Here is an 18,626-nt window from a genome sequence, read left to right as displayed (position 1 = left end):
CAAAAATGTTGTAAATGCTGATGTTGGTGGTAGTGCCCTAATTAATTACTCCTCCTCCCAGACCCCAAACAAAGAATTTTTCATTCAGATCAAGTAGAGTGACCTACTGGAAATGTCTGTATTTGTATTTCTTTTATAAAACTTTATTTTGTGGTATGCAATATAGCACAAAATGGAAAATGAACTAACTGCTGAATAGTGCTTTGAGCGGGTTTGAACAGATGGGGAAAAAAAGACTTTATAGCCACAAAGTGACCACAAGGATTTATGGATGCTTTATTTTTCCAAGAAATTACATATTTTCAATGCAAATAACATGGAAAGAGATGGCTGGGATGGATGGACCCTGGATGGTAAGAGTTTATTCCATGAGGTTTGCTTTGGTAAAAGCTCAGGTTTTTTAAATGGAAGTGTAGTGGCCCAAAGGTGATACATGGATATACTGGTAAAAAGTGGTGGGGTTGGAGTCATATCATCTGGTTCTATGCAGTTTCCATGTTGATGGTGACAGACTGAGGAAGAATTTCAGGCAAATCTTGAGTGCCATCTGGTCTTTCTGAATTTGGCTTGTTCTGGGAAGGAATGGGAGAGTTGTATTTGAAGTCGATGTTGGCTGAAGAAACACTTGCAAAATGACAAACTGAGCCCTTGATTTCTGTTTTGAGGTGTTTGTTTCCTACAGTTGGGAATTTTTATTTCCTTGGATAGAATAACTGACAATTAACATAAGCCCACAATAGTTTGTTTGCATTTTAAAGACAGCTGCTGTTTCGGGGTTTGTTTTTTGTGTTTTTCTTTTTTTTCTTTCTCTGGGAAAAATAGTAGCATATAAAGGTTGGGGGTGGGGGTGGGGGGGTTCTTCTTTTTATTTTCCCCTACTTGCTAAATAACTGGATACTTTTGAAGCCCTCTTTTGGCTATTGATCATGACTGTGACAATATACTTCTTCAGATGATTATTTTGTTTGAAGACCTGTTCTCAGTAGCTCACATGAGTATTCAGGCCACTCTGTCTTAACAGAAATCTACAAATTATTAGAAGGTGTTGCTTTGATTTCAGTTAAAAAAAAAAATCTCAATTGTGCTTGTAGGATAAATGTCTCAGGCTGTCAATTTGCGTTGTGTTTGAAAAACCTACTAAACAACGATGAGTTACAGGGCTGTGAATAACAGCCAGGAACCTTCACTCCTGCTATCTTTGCTTTTGGACAAAAGTCTCATTTTATTATTTTCATATTGTTGGGGAAATATTGGTGTCATGGTTTTGTAGCCTCTGTTGGCCATGGGTATGTAGAAGCCTTTAAGCATAGCAAGCAGATGAAGTTAAGCGTGCAAATAAGAACAACATAGCATTTGGTACCTGGAGAATTCCTCTTAGACAGACAGGATGTGCTTTACAAATGCTGTGGAAAAATACAGATACGCTAGTTAGAAGGAGCAGCAAATGTTACCTTGGGAAATAACTAAAAATAACAGCTGTTCATGAGCTGATGGCATTAAAAATGTGTACCTGGTCAGATTTGATCTGATAGGGTGATAGGAAGTTTTAAGTGTTTAATGTTGTACAAATCAAGCTCTCTTCTTGCTGAAGTGTGGTAAGACAGTAGCTATTGGATACAATCACTGCAACTGCTCTACATAAAGTCAGAGTCTAGAGATTTGGTGTTGACCAAAACAGCCTCCTCTGCTGTGGCTGAATTGAGTCTTTTGCATGGTGTGACTGCAGGATACGCATATTGCCACGGTCGTTTTCACACATAAGTCTTTTGACCTAACACAGCTGGAGCTTTGCATGATATGCCTGAGAGGCTAAAAGTCCACTGTAATGAAAGTGTAAGAGAGGAGAAATGTAGGGTGGATGTTGAACTCTTGCACCTACCCTCGTAGTTGATGCAGCCATTTGAGTCTTCCTGACCTTTCATGAGTTCGTCTACTTCTTCTTCTGTCATCTTCTCACCTGAGAGTGGACAGAACTTGTTTCATTCTTCCACACAGAACTGAGGCTGAAACCTACAGCTTTTCCAAAGGCTTTCCTTATTTTCTGAGATAGTGAAAAAACACCTATATATAACATGAGCTTAATTAATTTCAACTTTCTTTAGAAGACAGAGACGTATATGCATAGGGATTCTAGTTATTCCCACAGAGTAAAGAAACTATGCAGCAAATCCTCTACTTTTGTCCATTTGTGTTATGTCGCTGAGATGTACACACTTTTCTCTCTATTCGTCAAATAACACTCACTCGTAATATCTTGCCTGAATTTAGGTGTCATAAGCCTAGCCTTTTCCTTTGGTCTTTAGTAGAAACCCCAAAGCTCTGTTTGCTTTCTTTGTGGATTCACAGTTAGGAAACCCAGAGTCTTGTCTGACTTGGTAGCCTCCTGCTTCTTCGAACTGTTTGGACTACCTTCCCACCCTCTCTCATGCCTTCAAACAGCAGCAGTGTTTGAGGAGCTTGCAGAGAAGATGATCCCTTACCCAGGGTAGCCAGCACATGACGGAGCTCAGCACCCATGACTGTGCCGTTGCCCTCCTTGTCAAAGACACGCAGACCTTCAACGAAGTCTTCAAAGGTGCCCTGTTCCTTGTTGTTGGCAGCTGCTTGCAGCATGGGTAGGAACTCTTCAAAAGTAATCTTCTTGGCATTCATCTCTGGGAGAAAAAACACCAGTTGCTAAATGCTAGACATTTGTATGTGTATTCCTTAGACATATTTGCCTTCAAATGTGGGAGAGCCTCCCCTACCTCATTTTCACAGCTTCTTCTAGCCTTTACTCTAGTCTTTGCCTCAAAAGTTGACAGTTCCTTTGCAGAATCTGGATTCTCTTATCCTGTGAGTTAATTTTCACATACATCTGATTTTTCACATCCTTGCTCCAGGATCCTTCTCACATAGCTTTGTATGCTTGTGTGCATGCTATATTTTTCTTTCAGAAATGTAATTTGCTCTATGAGTTAATCTGTGAAAGGATTTGGAGAGTGAGGGAACTGCAGAATACAGTCAAACAAAAATCTTGAGCCCCAGCAATGGGGAAAAGATAACCAGAGTGGGATGTGGTGACTTAGACAAGCCCCTGAGGTTGCTCACATGTTACTGACCTCTTCAGGGTTTCTTTGATGTGGTGGCAGAGCTTATTAGCAAAAAAATAAACGAATTAAAACTAGGAAAGTACAGTGTGGTGGGTTGCCAATAGTAAATTTGGGCATGTTCACAATGGAGGTTTAAGACCTCCTGAGCTTAGTCCATCTAACCCCTTTCCTCTCATGAACCAAAAGTTATTGCTCGTTTTGCTTTGTTTTGGGGTTTGTTTTTGGTTTTTTTTGATCAAGGCTGCCAAATAAAATAATCTTTCTAGTCTTTCTTCCTTCTTCCTGGATCTTTCCATTGCCAGCCTTCATCTGGGCAGTAGCAAAATATAATAGATGGAAATGTGACAGATATTTTTCATTATATAGTTGTTACAAAACCTATTTTGCTATGTAGCTTATATCAAATTTACTGTCAGTTATTGCTGGAATCACTTCAAGTCCTGGTATGAGCTCACCTCCGTGTTTGTCCTCAATGCTTCCTGCTGGTGCCAAAGATTTCTAAGTTGTTGTTCAGAGCTGTCTTTACCAGGCCAGAGGATGTGAATATAATTTAGCTTATTTTAATATGGTTCTGCATGACTGAAATCAGGGATCACCTGCTTCTAGATCCTTATAAAAGGAGGGGACTACATTATTTATCCTTTCTTTTTATCTCTAAAAGGGAGGAAAAGGAAATAAAAAAGGGCTGCAATAATAAATGGCCAATATATGCCTCAGTGTGCCCAGGTTTGTAGGAGCTTTGGAAATACCATTCCAGTCAGCTGAAATATACAGATGGGTTTCCAGTCCTGGGACATGTCTTGGCTTATGCAGAAATTCTTGCACTGGAAGGACCTGAAGAGCTGAGTATCAGCTGTTAGAAATGGACTCACAGCTCCCCAAGGAAAAGCTGGGGCACTAATGGACTGTGAGCAACAATGAGTGTGTGTTATGCCTACACTGAGTTGACACCAAAACGGTCCCTACAGAGAACTCCCTATGTCCTAAGGAGAAGGTTTTCCTCTATTCCCCATCAACATCATTTTCTTCCAAAGAAATTAGTGCAATACCATGTATTGTTGCATAGTCTCCCTCACTCCCCATCAGAGTAAGAGCTCCCCTCTCTCCTGCTGTGACTATTGGTGTTGCCTCATTTCTGTTCCTCAATCTCAAGAACGGCCCAAAAGACTGTAGGGCACTTACCCTCTTTGCTTGGGTTTCCCAGGATTTTGTTGATTTCTGCATTTGTAGGGTTCTGCCCCAGTGCCCGGATGATATCGCCAACCTGGCTGAGGGTGATCTTGGCATCACCAGTCCTGTCAAAGAGGAGGAAGGCCTCCTTGAAGTCTGCAAGAGAAGAGCGACATTGAGCCAGGCAGCTCCCTATTGACAAAGATGTGAGCCTGTTGTCTTCTGGCACTGTTCCACTGACTCCAGGGGAGTCAGCCAGGGGAATCTTTGGCCCACAGTCCCAAGAAAAACTCCTCCCCTCTGACATTTCTGTTTCACTATTTTTAAACTTTTATATCTACCTTTCATATCTTTCCTGGTTCTAATAACCATCAATAGCTTTATGATTGACCCTGTAGCTATTTCAAGGACAGGGGGAAGATAAGTTCTCTACCAACATTGTCATTCAGGAACAGGTTTCTTCACATGATGTAGCAGCAGATGGTAAAAATGTTGTTATCTACTCCACCTTATCTCTCCAGAGAACTGGGACTGTCAAGTGCCTAGCAGTGCAAACCCTCTGCCTGCTTCAGTGGGTTCTGCCTGCAATCCCAGCATCTCAACTACACAGTGCTAAGAGGAAACTAGAAGGTGGATTTCAAATGCTTTTACTGTTGTTTTCCCTTAAAATTGCCTTACAATGGGATTTCTAAACATGTTTGTTCCCTCTTTTTTTCTGTGCTTTGTAGTGTCCCTGCTTCTTGCAGATGAATGCATATTCTGCTTTTCCAGTGGAAGTACTCGTGGTGCTTTTTCCTGTGCATTTCCAGTGTTCTCACTTTGAGACTTCACTTCCTTCAGTGCTGCCAAGTGATCAGTGTTCACTTATTTCCTCTTGTTGGACAAGGCCTTTGGGTACAGGCATTTCTCCTACAAAAATCAGCACAGATAGTTGCCTTCATTGCATTGCCAGCCTTCATCTTCTGTTGTGAAGTTCCATGTCAATCATATTACTATATTTTTTGGCTTTTTTAGAGTCTTTGAATAAAGAACTGTGTCTTTAGAAAAAGAGGATGGGACAAAGGTCAACTGTGTGGGTAAAAAGCTATGTTTGAACTTCATATGCCACAAGCATCTTGGACTGTGCTGTTGATCTCTTCTGCACTGCACTGTCTGATGATGCTGTGGTTTAGCTCCAAGTAAACCAAGTAAAATGTCTTTTCCTTGGCTGTGATGCACATCCAGCAGCCAGACAGGCTTTGTGTTTTGCAGCCTGTGGAATGTTCATTCTGCTTTGGGGCAGGTTTAGGAGTAAGAAGCCACATTTCGGATCATGTCTTCATTCATCTTGTGCTGGGAACATGTAATGCAGAGGTATTTATGTTTATGCTTTAGTCTTCCTTGTACCATCCTGGTGGAGTTGTTGCTGGCACCCAGTAAAAGTGCTGATACAGAGTGTCAGCCTGCTTGGCTGTAATCTAATACATCTGAAACTAATCCTCTGATGTGAGACACCTATAACCCTTTGCTGCTAACTCTCTTTCTTTACAGCTTTTATTGCAGGGTATGAAATTATGGCCTTCAGGACTTGTATAGAGCTTCCTGGTATCAGCTCCAGAAGCTGAGATCAGTGGAGCTGTAGTGATTTCTACCATATGATCTAATCTTTCATCTGCTAAATCAATGACCTTTAGCTGCAGCGAAGTATAAAACAATGCCAGTGTGCTAATAGCAAAGCCATCAGGAGAGTTTCTGCATTTTGTAAACCCCATGAAGTTTTATGTTCACTGGGTTCTGAACACAGCTCCCCAGCTTGGAGAAAAGAACTGATTTATTTTTGTCTCTCAGGCATGCATTTCACTGCAATATATCTTTGCTGTGGGGCTTTTATTTTTAATTTTTTTTTTTTAATAGCCAGTCCTAATTTATACCTCTGCTGGAGCAAGCACGTTTAAAATCTTTCTGAGGATGGTACTACGCAGGTGCTGGTGCATCAACCTGTGCGATGGAAATAGTTACTGAGGGTGAGCCATCTCTGCTCCTGGGAAATTCTCCCTCTCTCAAGTAGTTTCCATTTCTCTGCTGCTAGGTTCAGTCATTGTAATGTTACAGCAGCTGAAATACATAGGGAAGCAGTAAGAAATATTTTGCTTCATTATACATGCCAGCAGCTTTGAATTGAGGACATTTTTCCATGAATCCTCCCAATCCTTTTGTAAAAGCTTCAGAATTAAAAAGTAAGGAAGAGTCCAAATGACTTTTTTTGTGACCGAGAGAGTCTGAACTGCAAGAAGAGAATTGTTACCGGTCTCACTTGCTGCACTATACCTCTCCTTATTGCTTTGATGATGTAACTGAGAACAGGCTCATGTTCACAAAGTTTAGGACTCTCTTGAGACCTGTTTCTAGCTATTCCACTCCCTCTGAATTTCTAGGAAATCCTTGTATCTTCTTTTCTAAACACTTTCTTCAGTCTAATATATGTGCTACTGATTTTTTGACATTTTTAGATGTTACTTAATATAGCCCAAATGCATCTCTTAGGCTATTTGAAACACTTAAAATTAGATTTTCAGAGCTTCAGTTAGAATTATTGTTCATGTCAGAATTTTTCTAGAAGATTGAAATAAAAAGTTTGGAAGCTGCAAGTTGCTTGTGAATCAAAAAATACAGTGAGATGCTCAAGAATTGCAGCATATCCAGACTATTGTGTAAGCAGCAGTTTACACAGGTCGCTTATTTGCTGGCTATTTCCATGCTTAAAGAATATTTTTACAGTAAACCAGCATTTGTTCCTCCCCTTCCACAACACCTCCTGTCAGAAGTTGACACGTAGAACTCTTGCTTCTTCTGTTCACGTGAGAGTGCAAAGTCACTGCAGCTAAGTCAAATTTTCAACCCACTTCCTCCTCCTCTTGTCTTCCTTCTGCCTATTTCCCCTGAGATGGTCAAGTTTAAGACTTATATTCAGCATCCTTGTGAAGAGCCAGAACAGGAGCACAACTGAAAAATGTTCAGTAGGTAGAGACAGTGTATTTCCTCTTTGTACCATGGTATAAACTTCTCAGTTCAGATAGCGTGTAAACAAACATCCAGATAAATTACACGTAGGTCTACGGTCACCTTCTTCTTCAGCATAAGTCATCAGCACTGCTCTGAAGTCAATAGTGTGGTGATTTATACCAGATGAAGTCTTAGCTCATTGTTTCATAAAAGTTAATTTCTGAGCCTGTAGCTCTTTTCTGAACCCACATACATGTAAAACACATCAGCTCTCTTGTAACTTACCATCCTGTTGCTCCTTGGAGAACTCGATCTGTTGGAAGGAAATTAATCACAAAAAATAGCTTAGGAAGGGGGGGCTGGGGACAACCTGTGTGTTTTCTAAAGCATCCAGCTCAATCCACGAGTCATCTTCCAAAAGAGCAAAAATTTGGCCTGTCAAATGTGCAGAAGTAATGCAGATAGCAAAAGAGCTGTTAAGGCTAGTGAATATTTAGCATTTGGTAGCCATGGTGTTCCCCCTCCTGCCCCCTGTTAAAGTTTAACTTTGATTTCACTTACCATTGATTTCATCAGCAGAGAAGGACTGCAGTTGGGGAGAAAAGAGAGAGAAAAAAGAACTAGTACTGCTGAAAATGCACTGAGAGAAAGTAAATAGCGCAAAGTACCTGCGTGCTTTCACTTCTGTCTCTAATGTAGTTAGGCCATAGCAACCTAATCTAGCAACTTCCTGTGTAAAAACGCATCAGCAAGTCTATTCTTAAAGTTTTCAATAAAATCTATGTCCCAAGGAAAGCCAGAGCTATGGCAAGAAGCAACAAAAATTGAAAGTCTCTTAACTAACAAAGAAGTCATTAATTACCATCAGGTCCATTTACTGTTTCAGCATAGATCCATTTTAGTTATACAATTTGAAGTAATATTTTTAAACAAGCAAGGTTCTTTTCATTAACACAGAAATTAAATCAATCCCTTTATGTCTCAAATTAGTTTTTGATGGTACGTCGTTTCATAAAGTACTAATCTATGATATTTGCTTATATAAAAATACGATTTGTCCTCACGACTTTAGCTGGTTGCATTTGATTAAAAAAAGGTTAGGAAATTGTAACCCTTCTGTTGGAAGCTGTGGAAGCTGCACCACTACTGTTGCCTAGTTCGGAACTGGAGGCTAGCTGGAAAACCTTGCATAGTCCTTTAAGTTTAGACAGGAAAACCAAGCAAACCTAAACTGTCTTCTGGACTGTCCTTCCCCCACCCGCCAAGACCTAACATGGGCAAGAAGCCCCATTTACATGTGTAAAATACACTGGCTGGCTGCTAACCATTAGCTTTCCAGTGCACCCACCATGATTGAGTTGGAAATGCAGAGCAGCAGAAAGGCAGAAAGGATTAGCTGAGAGGTCTTGAGAGTGGTCCTGCTTTCCTTGCCTTTCTTCCCCTTATTTATCCGGTAGTGATGACGGCATTGCCTGGATTAGGTGTCAGAAGTAAGAGGTCCCTCCCCTTGGCGAGTTCTTTAGCTTTCTTAGGGCAAAGTGACAGGAGGCTCCATGTCTTGATAGACATCTTATGATGGCTATTTTTAGGAGGCTGTAGAGGGGCAGGGAGTGACAAGCAGTAAGTTTGATTCACGTCAGCACTTTCTGGGTCCATACCATCAGGAGGAGATACTCCTTGTCCAGATCTACCAAGACTTCCTTATAGGGAAGGATTCTATTTCTCCGATAAGCTGTAGAGTCAGTGAGCAAGGAGCATTGAGGGTGAGGAGTGCCACGTTTGCCCAGCTGGCTGGTTATACACATGGCTTGCAGGATGTATGAGATGCAGCTGAATGGTCCTCATATCTTTGCTGGGCTTTGCTCAACCCCTTACATGGATAATACAATGCCCAACATTAGAAGAGTAGTTCTGCTGCCTGTCTGCTCAGGGGGATCGAGTTGTTGACACTGAGCAGAAAAGTTATCTGTCAACAGAGGTGGTACCCTGTTGTGAAACTCTTCCTCTGCACTTACCACGTTTTCCAAATTTTTAACATTTTAAAAGGAATAATTATCTGTGTATTTTGGAACCAATTATATTAAGTTAGTGGCTAATGTGTAGATGTACCCTGCAGGGCAGTGGAAAATCTATACTCGTGGTAGCCTGTGATCTCTAGGATGCTCTTCCTCTGGGGCTGGGGTTAGGTAGGGCACCAGGGTGCTGTGTTTAGAGCTCACAGGTGTGTGCAGAAGTGGTGCTGCTCAGGTGTTTGTGAGGTTGAGGCAAAGGAGAAACTGTGATAGGAGCTAAGGACCCCAAAAGTCTTTGTGAACTGGAAGGATGACTGTTTATGGTGGGGAAAGGGGTACTTACTTTTTGGGTTTTAGGGTGGTCATGGTGGGCCTACAGATAGGGAGCAGGAGGTAGAGGCTGCAGCTTTTTTACTAGAAAAGACCTAGGCCCACCATGTAGCATCCCCCAAGACCAGGTCAAATATCTGAATGGATGTTATGACATGTAAAGGATTAGCAAAATTTGCTCCAAGCTTCTTCCTTTCCCTGTTGCCTCAACCAGATCAAGAATGTCATGAAGCCAGGGTGGGAATAGTTGTGTGACAACAACAGACTCTCAGTTCTGAACTCAAATCCCCCCTTTTGACTTCTATTGGTTGCCTCTGTTGAGCAGTCACTGCTCTCGGTTTTCTAATGATGAGATGTGATTAGTGAGAAAAACTTCCTCCTGTAGCTTACTTCGTTACCCTGAAGAGAAGCATAACCTTTGTGATTGTGTATTTCAGTATATTGAGGACTCTGAATGAAAGAATCAAATTCAAGCTGACTTAATTTTACTGGTGTTACTAAACAGAACAGTCAAATTAAATATATTTGAGATACTAACCTCCTACCTCCTATTTAAAAAAAATAAAGCTGCAACTGCGAAGATTTTTCTGAGCTTGCCATTTTAGCTGGAAAAAGCTCTGTTCAAACAAATTATTTGCATTTTTTTAGAAATACCTGGAAATATACTGAGTATGAAAAAAAGCTTCACTGACAATCCTTTGCTTTTGGTTGATTGGTTTGTTGTTGGGTTTTGGTGTTTCTTTTGCTATTTGTAATCTATTAGCCTGTGGGAACAGGGATGTGTTCCTGATGGTGTAGCCACAATCAGGTGCAGCTGCATAGAAAAGGGACTGGTGTTTTTGCACTGGGTTTGCTGACATAGGTTTAGCACAGTGCAGAGCTCCTGATTCACACTGGCTGGGGCTGGAAATTGGGCAAGTGAGAAAGGTCATCGAGATCTTTGCCATCACTACCCATGAATTAATAGATGAGCTTTCGAAGACTTTGGCAGAGCTGAAATGGTGTCTGGGTCAATGTAGAATGTTGCTTTTTGTGGAATTTTCCTTCTGCCCTCAGCATCTTGCTCTGCAGTGCTGGCAACTGGGAAGTGTTCCCCTGAAAACAGATCTGAATTTTTTGTTTGTTTGTTTTTTTGTTTGCTTCTTTTTTGTTTTAGGGAAATCTTAGACTCATTTTCTTGAACAGATAAGTTTTATGTTTGGCTACAGCAAAGCTCATCCCAAAAGATGCCAGGCAAAAAATAATTGGAGTGCATTTGTCTTGGGCATAGAAAACAGGTACCTGGATTACTCATCTGGATTAAATGGGCTATCAAATATCTATCAATCGAGAGGGGTCTACACATAATCTAATTATCTTTTGACCATATAAGACTTTGTCTCAGATTTCAGATGAGGAAAAACAAGTGCACCATATCAGCCCTTCATTTTAGTACTGATCCTTGAATAAAATCTCACTAAAATTTTACTGGGGAGGAATATTCTAGCATGGACATGTTGCATTCACTTAAATTAAGGACAGCCCTGCTCTAAGACAATAGGTCTGTTGGGGGTTAAGGTGTACTTGCTTTCAGTAAGGGCCCCTACAAGATGGCCTAGATGAAAAATATGTCAAATACTCCTTAAAAGAAACTGAAGGTGAGATTTCTGATTCTACAAGGAGCTTTCAGAAAATTCAAAAGGGACAAAGAAATATTTTGCAGTGATCTGGTCTTTGTTCTGATCTTGGCAGTGTTCTCTGCATTGTCAGAGGACACTGTGAGTCTTGAGGCTTTAGGGATGATTTTGATATTTCAGGGAGTCCAGTTTAACAAAAATTGAATGCCCGACCCCTAGCAAAAAGAATGAAAGGTTGAAGCAACTGAAACACCTGGAAAAGACCAGAACGCCTTGGATTTTTCTAACTTCATATAGCCCTTATTTATGGGCAGAGTTATTATACAGAAGGCTATCTGTGCCAAAGAAAAAGGTGGTGTGTTTTGAGTTTGGTTTTTTTTTGCTTTGTTCCTTGCATTATCTGTGTCCACCTTCTAGTAATTCTGTTGCTAGAGGCATTCTGACCAGGTCCCAGTTATTGGGTGGGGTGGATGGGGTTGTATGTAACTCTTTATCACCAGCTAAACAGAGACCCAATCCACACAAATCCTTATTTCCAAATTATTAACGAAGTTCCTGATTTCCCAAAAACCACTGGTTTATGTGCCTTAGGGCCCCAAGCGTTACAGTATGATGCTGTGCTCACCTCTTTAGGCTGGTGGGTACTGGGAGTGAGTACAGCTGTGCTGAGGGGAAGCTGCCTTCTGCTCACTGTAACTCAGGAAAGGTCTGGACAGGATGAAAAGCCCTGGGAAAGGGTGCTGCTGGGAGTTAAAGCATTAAGCTGCTCCATCTGCTTGTTACCTTTTGGATGAATGATAAGAAGTGAGTCATCTGAGGAGTTTATTAAAGAGTCATCAGATATTTCAAGGCACTGCCTTTAAAAGAGGTTAGAACAAATCAGATATCTTGGAAAATCAGAGAGGATAAAATTTGAGTCTCCTATAATACTCTTGTATATTTAGCCTTCTATGAGGACTAGAGGAATTTTTTCTTTTTTTTTTTTTTTTTTAATGAAGTTAAGCTAGGATTGTGCCTACAGTATGGTACCTGCTCACTGTTAATGTCTGCTCCATGATTAATACAGCTGCACATCTTTTCTAGTAGACATCACTGAGTGCAGGATTACACAGCTTCCAAACCCCTCTGAGAAGCAGGTTGTCCTTTTCCCATCCCTTGCCTCAGTTATGTAACTTGTGCAATCAATGCCGTAGGTTTTAGAGAGGCTGCTTCTCATTTAAGTAAGAATTAACAGCCTGATGGATTTAGATTCCTGTCATGTGAGGCAGAGAAACATTAGCAGAAGAGCTTTTGAGAAACTGAGGTCTGTTTTGAGAACAGAGCTGCCTAGAAATACAATTGTAGAACGAATAAAAACAACCACCATTAATACAGGAGAGAAAATTGCATGTGTGATACTATGAGGTTTGAAATAATAATTTAAAAATATCTCTGAGTTTAAATGACTTGACTGCAGATTAATTTGACTTTTTTCCTAAACATTTTGTGTAACTTTCCAGTTTACAGATTTTTAAAACTTGTAACTTCACAGTTGCTTTGCAGCTGTGCAAAAACTTTTGGATGAGCCTTGACGTTTAATTAATGTGCCCTTCTGAAATATCTGGGTGTGATATGCACTCTAGCTGCACTGTTGATCATATCCTTTTAAACACATTTCATTAGCTTCAGGGGGAAAGTGCCTTCAGCAGTACTCATTTGTAAACATGTTCCTTTTCTAATCGCTTTTGTGCTTGAATGTGTATAATCAAGGGGATACACAAGATATGAGGCTCTGGAGCCCTGCTTTTGCAGGGACTTCTTGTTTTAACATGCCTCCCAGCGGCACTGTTAGAGTGTTAATGTAATTTAAACCCTTGCTACTTGACATTTAAGTGCTCTGTGGTAAACTAGTCAGTTGAAAGTGCTTCTTGGCAGTGGGTATAAGATGTAATAAAGCCTTAGTGAAACAAGGGCAAATTTCCAGGTTGCTTGTTTCATATCTCCTTACAGACAACTTCTTTCTCTGCTTGTCATTGGCTAAATTTGTCACCTTCTTGCTTTATGTAAGATTAACTCAAATATCTTGTTACTACGTTTTACAATGTCTCTGTGCTCTGAGGGGGCTTAAAACAGTATTTTAGAAATATTGTGGGGTTGTTTGATGGGAGTAAAGCTCTGCCACGTAACTCCTGTTAACACTTGGAGTTACCCTGTGCACTCTTAAAATGTTATATTTTGTGTAATTTGCTTTAAATTCCGCTGTTTCTACCAAGGTTTGCCATTCACCAGAGCCTCCAAAGGCTATAGGTATTCTTTTTTAAATGCTGCTAAAGCTGTGAATTACTAAGGATGGATCTTGTTTAAAGAAAAAAATCATTATTTTTCAAAAAATTTTTCTGGTTAGCAACATTAAGGAAAAATTTCTACTAATATGTGTGGGTACTCTCTACTTTTGAGGGACTCCTTGCTTAGCAGCAGTTTAGGAAGAAAAGGAGGCAAAGTTCTTCTGAAAACTTTGTAAACAAAACTAAGCTGTGGTTTTTTGTGTGTCGTTTCCAACAGTGTCCCAAGGGGATGTCTTGGTGTGCAGCAATCTGTTGTCCAAGTTGCCTGTCCTGTGACACTTTTATGCCATGCCTTGCCTGTCCTGTGTTTGTCAGCAGCATGGGTTGTGACATGTCAGTGGTGAGGTTCAGAGAGGCAAGGGCTGTGGCTGGGGCTGTTCCGGGCTGGATCCTGGGTGGTGTTGTGTCACGGGTCAAAGCAGTAGCAGGAAGCTGGTCTGGATGGCATCAGAGAGGCACTTTTACACTTCTTAAGACTGAATTTATATTGACGCTTGTCCCCTTCCTACCTGTATGGACACTTGGGACTGGTGACCTTGTCCAACAGATCACCAGTCCTAGGGAATCCTTCTGGAGTCATAGCTGGAGCTAGATCAGGCATAATTTGAAGACCTGTTCCAAAAGTTTCAAGTAAAAACCTGCTGTTTCCTAAAAAACCCCATAGCGCTTCTGAGCAAAGCTACCGTTGACATTCCTGCTCTCACTCCACAGCTTCATGTGGAGTTGGTCTGCAGCACAACAGCTCTCCGAGTGCTTCAGCTGACATTTGCAGTGCTGCTTACCCTCCAGCCCAGGAGTTTTCTGTCAGTGCATTTTAGTGAGTTTATCTCTCTCTGGTTATATCCAAAGCAATGTCTGTTCAGAGATGATCTACTCAAGTAGAGAATGTAACAAGAAATAACGACACTTGGAGAAATACTTTTTACTGCCCTTAGAGCTCTTCAGTTAAAAGCAATCACAGGCTTGCTTCCATGCAACAGGCATTGTCATCATGCATCACACAGTTACACAAGATTTTAGCAAGCCTTTACTAGTTGGTAGCTTTTAATTATTTTTCTCCTAAACATTTGGGTGGCTTATCTGCAGTTGGGCATGGCATAATTGATGTCCTGGGATTTCAGTCTTAAAAACACCAGCATAGGAAGCCTTGTGTACCCCTGAACCTCACTTCCACTGTGGACACTTGTCCAATCTCTGTCTCTGCTCAAGCGAGGATACTCAGCTGTATCCTTGAAGCAAAGGACCTAATGTGTCACCAGATCAGGGTGCTACACATTCAGATCACCATCTGCAGAGCAGAAGCCTGCAAAGCACTGCACTCACCATCTTCAGCATTTGCATCCTAGTTGATTTTATGAGCCTGGGCTCTGTCCAAGGGCTGGTTACTTGTGGTGAGAAGGACTCCTAGATTTCCACTAGGAAACCAGCATGCTTTTCTTGTTGGTACTAGGGACTAAGTTATACAGATTTGTGCAATGGGAAGTTTATCCATTTCCCACTGCCTCGGTTGCTAAACCAAGCATGGGACATCTGCATCATTCATGTTTCATTCCAGTTGTTGCAGACATAGACCCACAGTAGTGTTTTTCATCACTTAAACATTCCTTCTCACTCAAGCTTGTATGGGAGAAGAAGGTTGATAAAACAGATAAGCTGTCTTTTTAGGGGCGTACTGGGCCACAGTTTTAACTGCAGAATTCTTGGGGGTCTCTTAAGAAAATTATCTCTATGGTCATTTTGATTTTAGTCATGGTTGGTTCCCATTGGTGGCTCTCAGCTGCATCCATTGCCCTGTTCGCTTCTCAGCTATTATTTAATCTTTAACTTTTGTGTCTATGCAAATCCAAGACATGTTAGTAATAAAGAAAATTGGAAATGTACGTTTGGTCTGGAAAGGCTTGTGCAAAGCAGATTGAGTTTTTATGGTGTTCCCTGAGTAGAGGGAAATAGGCCTTCACATTTCCATTTAAAACCAACTTCTTTGTCTCTGCCTTGACTCTCTTTCCTATGGTTGTTATGCTGTAACCCAAACTGAGCCGTAAAAGGGCTGAGTTTAGAGATTTGAGTCTATGAGTTGGGCTCCTGTCACTCGGTTTTATAGTCCATAGATGTTGCTCAAAAATAGAACATCTTGTATAAGATGCTGTTGACACTAGCAAATCACCACATATTTGCTCTAATTGGCTTAATTTCAAGAGATGGATAAAGAACAGAAAAGAATGAATGGCCTGTTGCAACTTAATCACAGCTTCTGATGGTGATAGACAAACCTAGCTTGAGTCCTCCTAAGAAAGGAGGAAAAAAAGTGCCAAAGTTGCAAAATGTGTATCCCAAAAAGTTCAGAAAACCAGATTCCCTGAAGATAGGCCAAAAAGGGCATCTGAGTGGGGAGGTACCACCAAGAGAATCACTACTTGTGTTTGTAAACCACCATATTTGTTTTGGAGACTATGATGACTTCTGATGCCAACTGAGAATGAAGTACACAGCCAAATGTAAGCTGTAAGCCCTGGTTAGGCAACTCTACCCTTACCCACCCCAGCTGTAACAAGGGGCTTGGATGTGTCTTTATAAAAGCTAACAAATCCTCTCTGTGTGTTTACCTGCTGTGTGGCTCCCCAAATCATCCTGGCACTGTAGCCTGACATTCCCAGTCAGGCTGGGAGCACCACCTGAGTAGCAACCTCTGGCATGGCTGCTAATTCCCTGAGGAGTGAAGCATAGCCCAATTGATCCCCTTCTTTAAAGTGATGTGGGGTTTGTCTCCTTGTCTGGCAAATCACTGCAAAGAGCCCAAGGTCAGGACTGTTCATTCAGTCCCAGTCAAAAGCTTAGTTTTAAGTACTCCCTGGTTCCAAAGTTTTGCTGGAAATGGTGCTGTACCTTTTATCATGCTGAGACTTTGGTGGCTGAATGGAAGGACTGAGAAATAATTGAGGGACTTGGCTAAGACTCCAAAAACTTTGATTCCTGACTCTGCCACATATCCTAGGCAAATTACTTATAACATGAAATTGTTTCCCTTCACTGCCTGAACTCTCAAAATGTGAAAAGGGGTAACAACCCATGGGGGCTGGTTGGGACCCAGAAGAAAATATTTTGCCTGCTATCTTTCAAAAGAAAGTCTCCCTAAATTCCATGTTCTTCTATCAGTCTGAATATGACAAAACCTGGAGAGTTTTCTCTGTTCTACCAGTGTATATTTCTTGCTGCTATTTCATTTGGATAAAGGAGTGAACTGCAAAGATGCCTCAGAGTGCAATCTGACATTTTTTAGCTGGTAATATCTTATTATTTATATGAAGATAGATTAGCTAGGTTCAATGGAGTTCAAAATTCTGTTTTCTCCTGGTTAACTGGACATAGAAAGCTATCAAATCCCATTAAGTTATTTAGCAGGAAATTTAGCTTGGTTCCCTATCATCTAGTGCAATGTGAGGCCTAATCTAATTTTCAGACAGTATGCTCAAAACTAGTGGGTTTTTCATGTACTCTTCAAAATTCTAAGTATTTCAAAATGTCTTTTTTTTTTCCTCTTTTCAATGGCTTCAGCTTCAGTCTTATGAGAAGATACATACTTATTCAGAAAAACACTGACTACTGATTGTTAAAATTAAAGTAAACTTGGAGAAGTTTCACTAAATGGCTTAACATCTTGATACTATATATATTAAGGTATCTGAAATACAATTCATCATGTATAGGTCCTATTAGTAGTTTTTGTCCTTCTTTTACCCATAATAGGCATGATTCTTTATGTAGAATTCAGCGAATTGGTCCTGGGACCAATCAGCTTGTCAGGTAGGTGCAGAATAACTATTTATAGTGCTACTCAGAGAAACTAGTCTGTCTCTTCATCTCTTAACTGCTTAGCCTCCCTCTCCTCTTTCCTAAGTAAAGAATCTCCTGAAATGGAGGAGTTTTCTTTGAAGGGTCAGGGCAACAGTGAGTGATGCTGGTTGACATGCAAAATCTAAAGACATTATGAGAAGAAATGGCAGTGCAGTCAGAGGGAAACGTCCAAAAGACTCTTTCTCTTTGTTGCTTTCAATTTGCAGCAAATTACAAATTGTGATCAAACATGTAAGGGTGAGAAGAAATCACTTGAAATGTTTCCATCCGTGGCTTTCTTGCTCATGGTCTCACCTGTGTTTGTTGTACAGTGCAAATGAAAAAAAAATAGGAAAAACTGCCAAATCTCTCTGTTTTAAACTGTTTTGTTTTGTTTCTTTTAAACTTAAGTCATATTGATCTCAAAGCACATGACCAAAGCGTCATCAGGTGGTTCAAAAATTTGGAAAAGAATTTTAAACTATAAAAGATAGGTTTTAGTACAGCGCTATGAGAAAACATTGTATTTCAAGTTTCAGTAACCCCTTTCCTGTCCTCATGTACCTACTTTAGGTGGTTTTTTCTTTTTTTTTTTTCTTTTTTCTTTTCTTTTTTTTTTTTGTTTTGTTTGTTGTTGTTGTTTTTGTGTCATTTTTTAAAAATTTATCTTTACCAAACAAGTGAGACTGGTACCAATTGGGTAAAATGTCTGAGGTCCACACTCCAACATACTTTTGACATCCCCAGGCTTCACTCCTGTGTTAAATCATGCACCATGCCTTACACTCTAAAGCTACTAAAATAGTTAAAATCTCAGGCACGTCAGCAAATCTATCAGCTGAGGTTACTCATTCATTTCCTTGCAGTCTCCAAACCAGAACCAAACATACGCAACACTTCACTGCAACTCTTACCCAGGACTCTACTGCCTTTCCCCTGTGGGCCTGTGATCAGCACACACACATTTACCTTGATGCTCTTGAGGTCGATGGCAGGTTCTTTGGGCTTGGCTGGCGCAGGGGCTGGTGCTGGTGCTGGCGCAGGCGCTGGTGCTGCAGCTGCTGCTGGTTTCTTTACGTCCTTCTTTGGTGCCATTTTGTGTTGCTTAAACTGGAAAGTAAAAGTGCCCCCCCAAAAAAAGTTTAAAAAAAAAAAAAACAAACAAAAACCACTTAACAAGTGATTCCTGGGAGAGGAGCAATGGTCAGAATGAGCCACAGCCTGTGCCCTGGAGGAGGATCCGATATGTTAAACTCTGTAAGGGCATAT

General features: G+C 40.8%; 1 protein-coding gene across 2 annotated transcripts; it reads right to left on the bottom strand.

Moving 5' to 3' along the window:
* Positions 1-252: 252 nt before the first annotated feature.
* On the bottom strand, positions 253-18,605 carry MYL1 (myosin light chain 1). 2 transcript variants are annotated; one of them, XM_082285363.1, is made up of 7 exons: positions 18,327-18,605; positions 7,530-7,557; positions 4,275-4,418; positions 2,481-2,654; positions 1,880-1,957; positions 1,361-1,403; positions 253-572 (listed from the first exon to the last, which is right to left on the bottom strand). In XM_082285363.1, exons 1-6 carry the CDS (start codon positions 18,450-18,452, stop codon positions 1,375-1,377), a joined length of 579 nt encoding a protein of 192 aa, XP_082141489.1. In that variant the 5' UTR covers positions 18,453-18,605; the 3' UTR covers positions 253-572; positions 1,361-1,374. The 2 variants fall into 2 exon arrangements, with proteins under 2 accessions (XP_082141489.1, XP_082141490.1); XM_082285364.1 differs by lacking the exons at positions 7,530-7,557; positions 18,327-18,605 and adding exons at positions 7,806-7,830; positions 8,593-8,722.
* Between the last annotated feature and the right edge of the window lie 21 nt (positions 18,606-18,626).

This window comes from Coloeus monedula, assembly GCF_965178545.1.
Source record: "Coloeus monedula genome assembly, chromosome: 7".
NCBI classification, from domain to species: Eukaryota; Metazoa; Chordata; class Aves; order Passeriformes; family Corvidae; genus Coloeus; species Coloeus monedula.
This window is presented reverse-complemented; position numbering and strand designations above follow the sequence as displayed.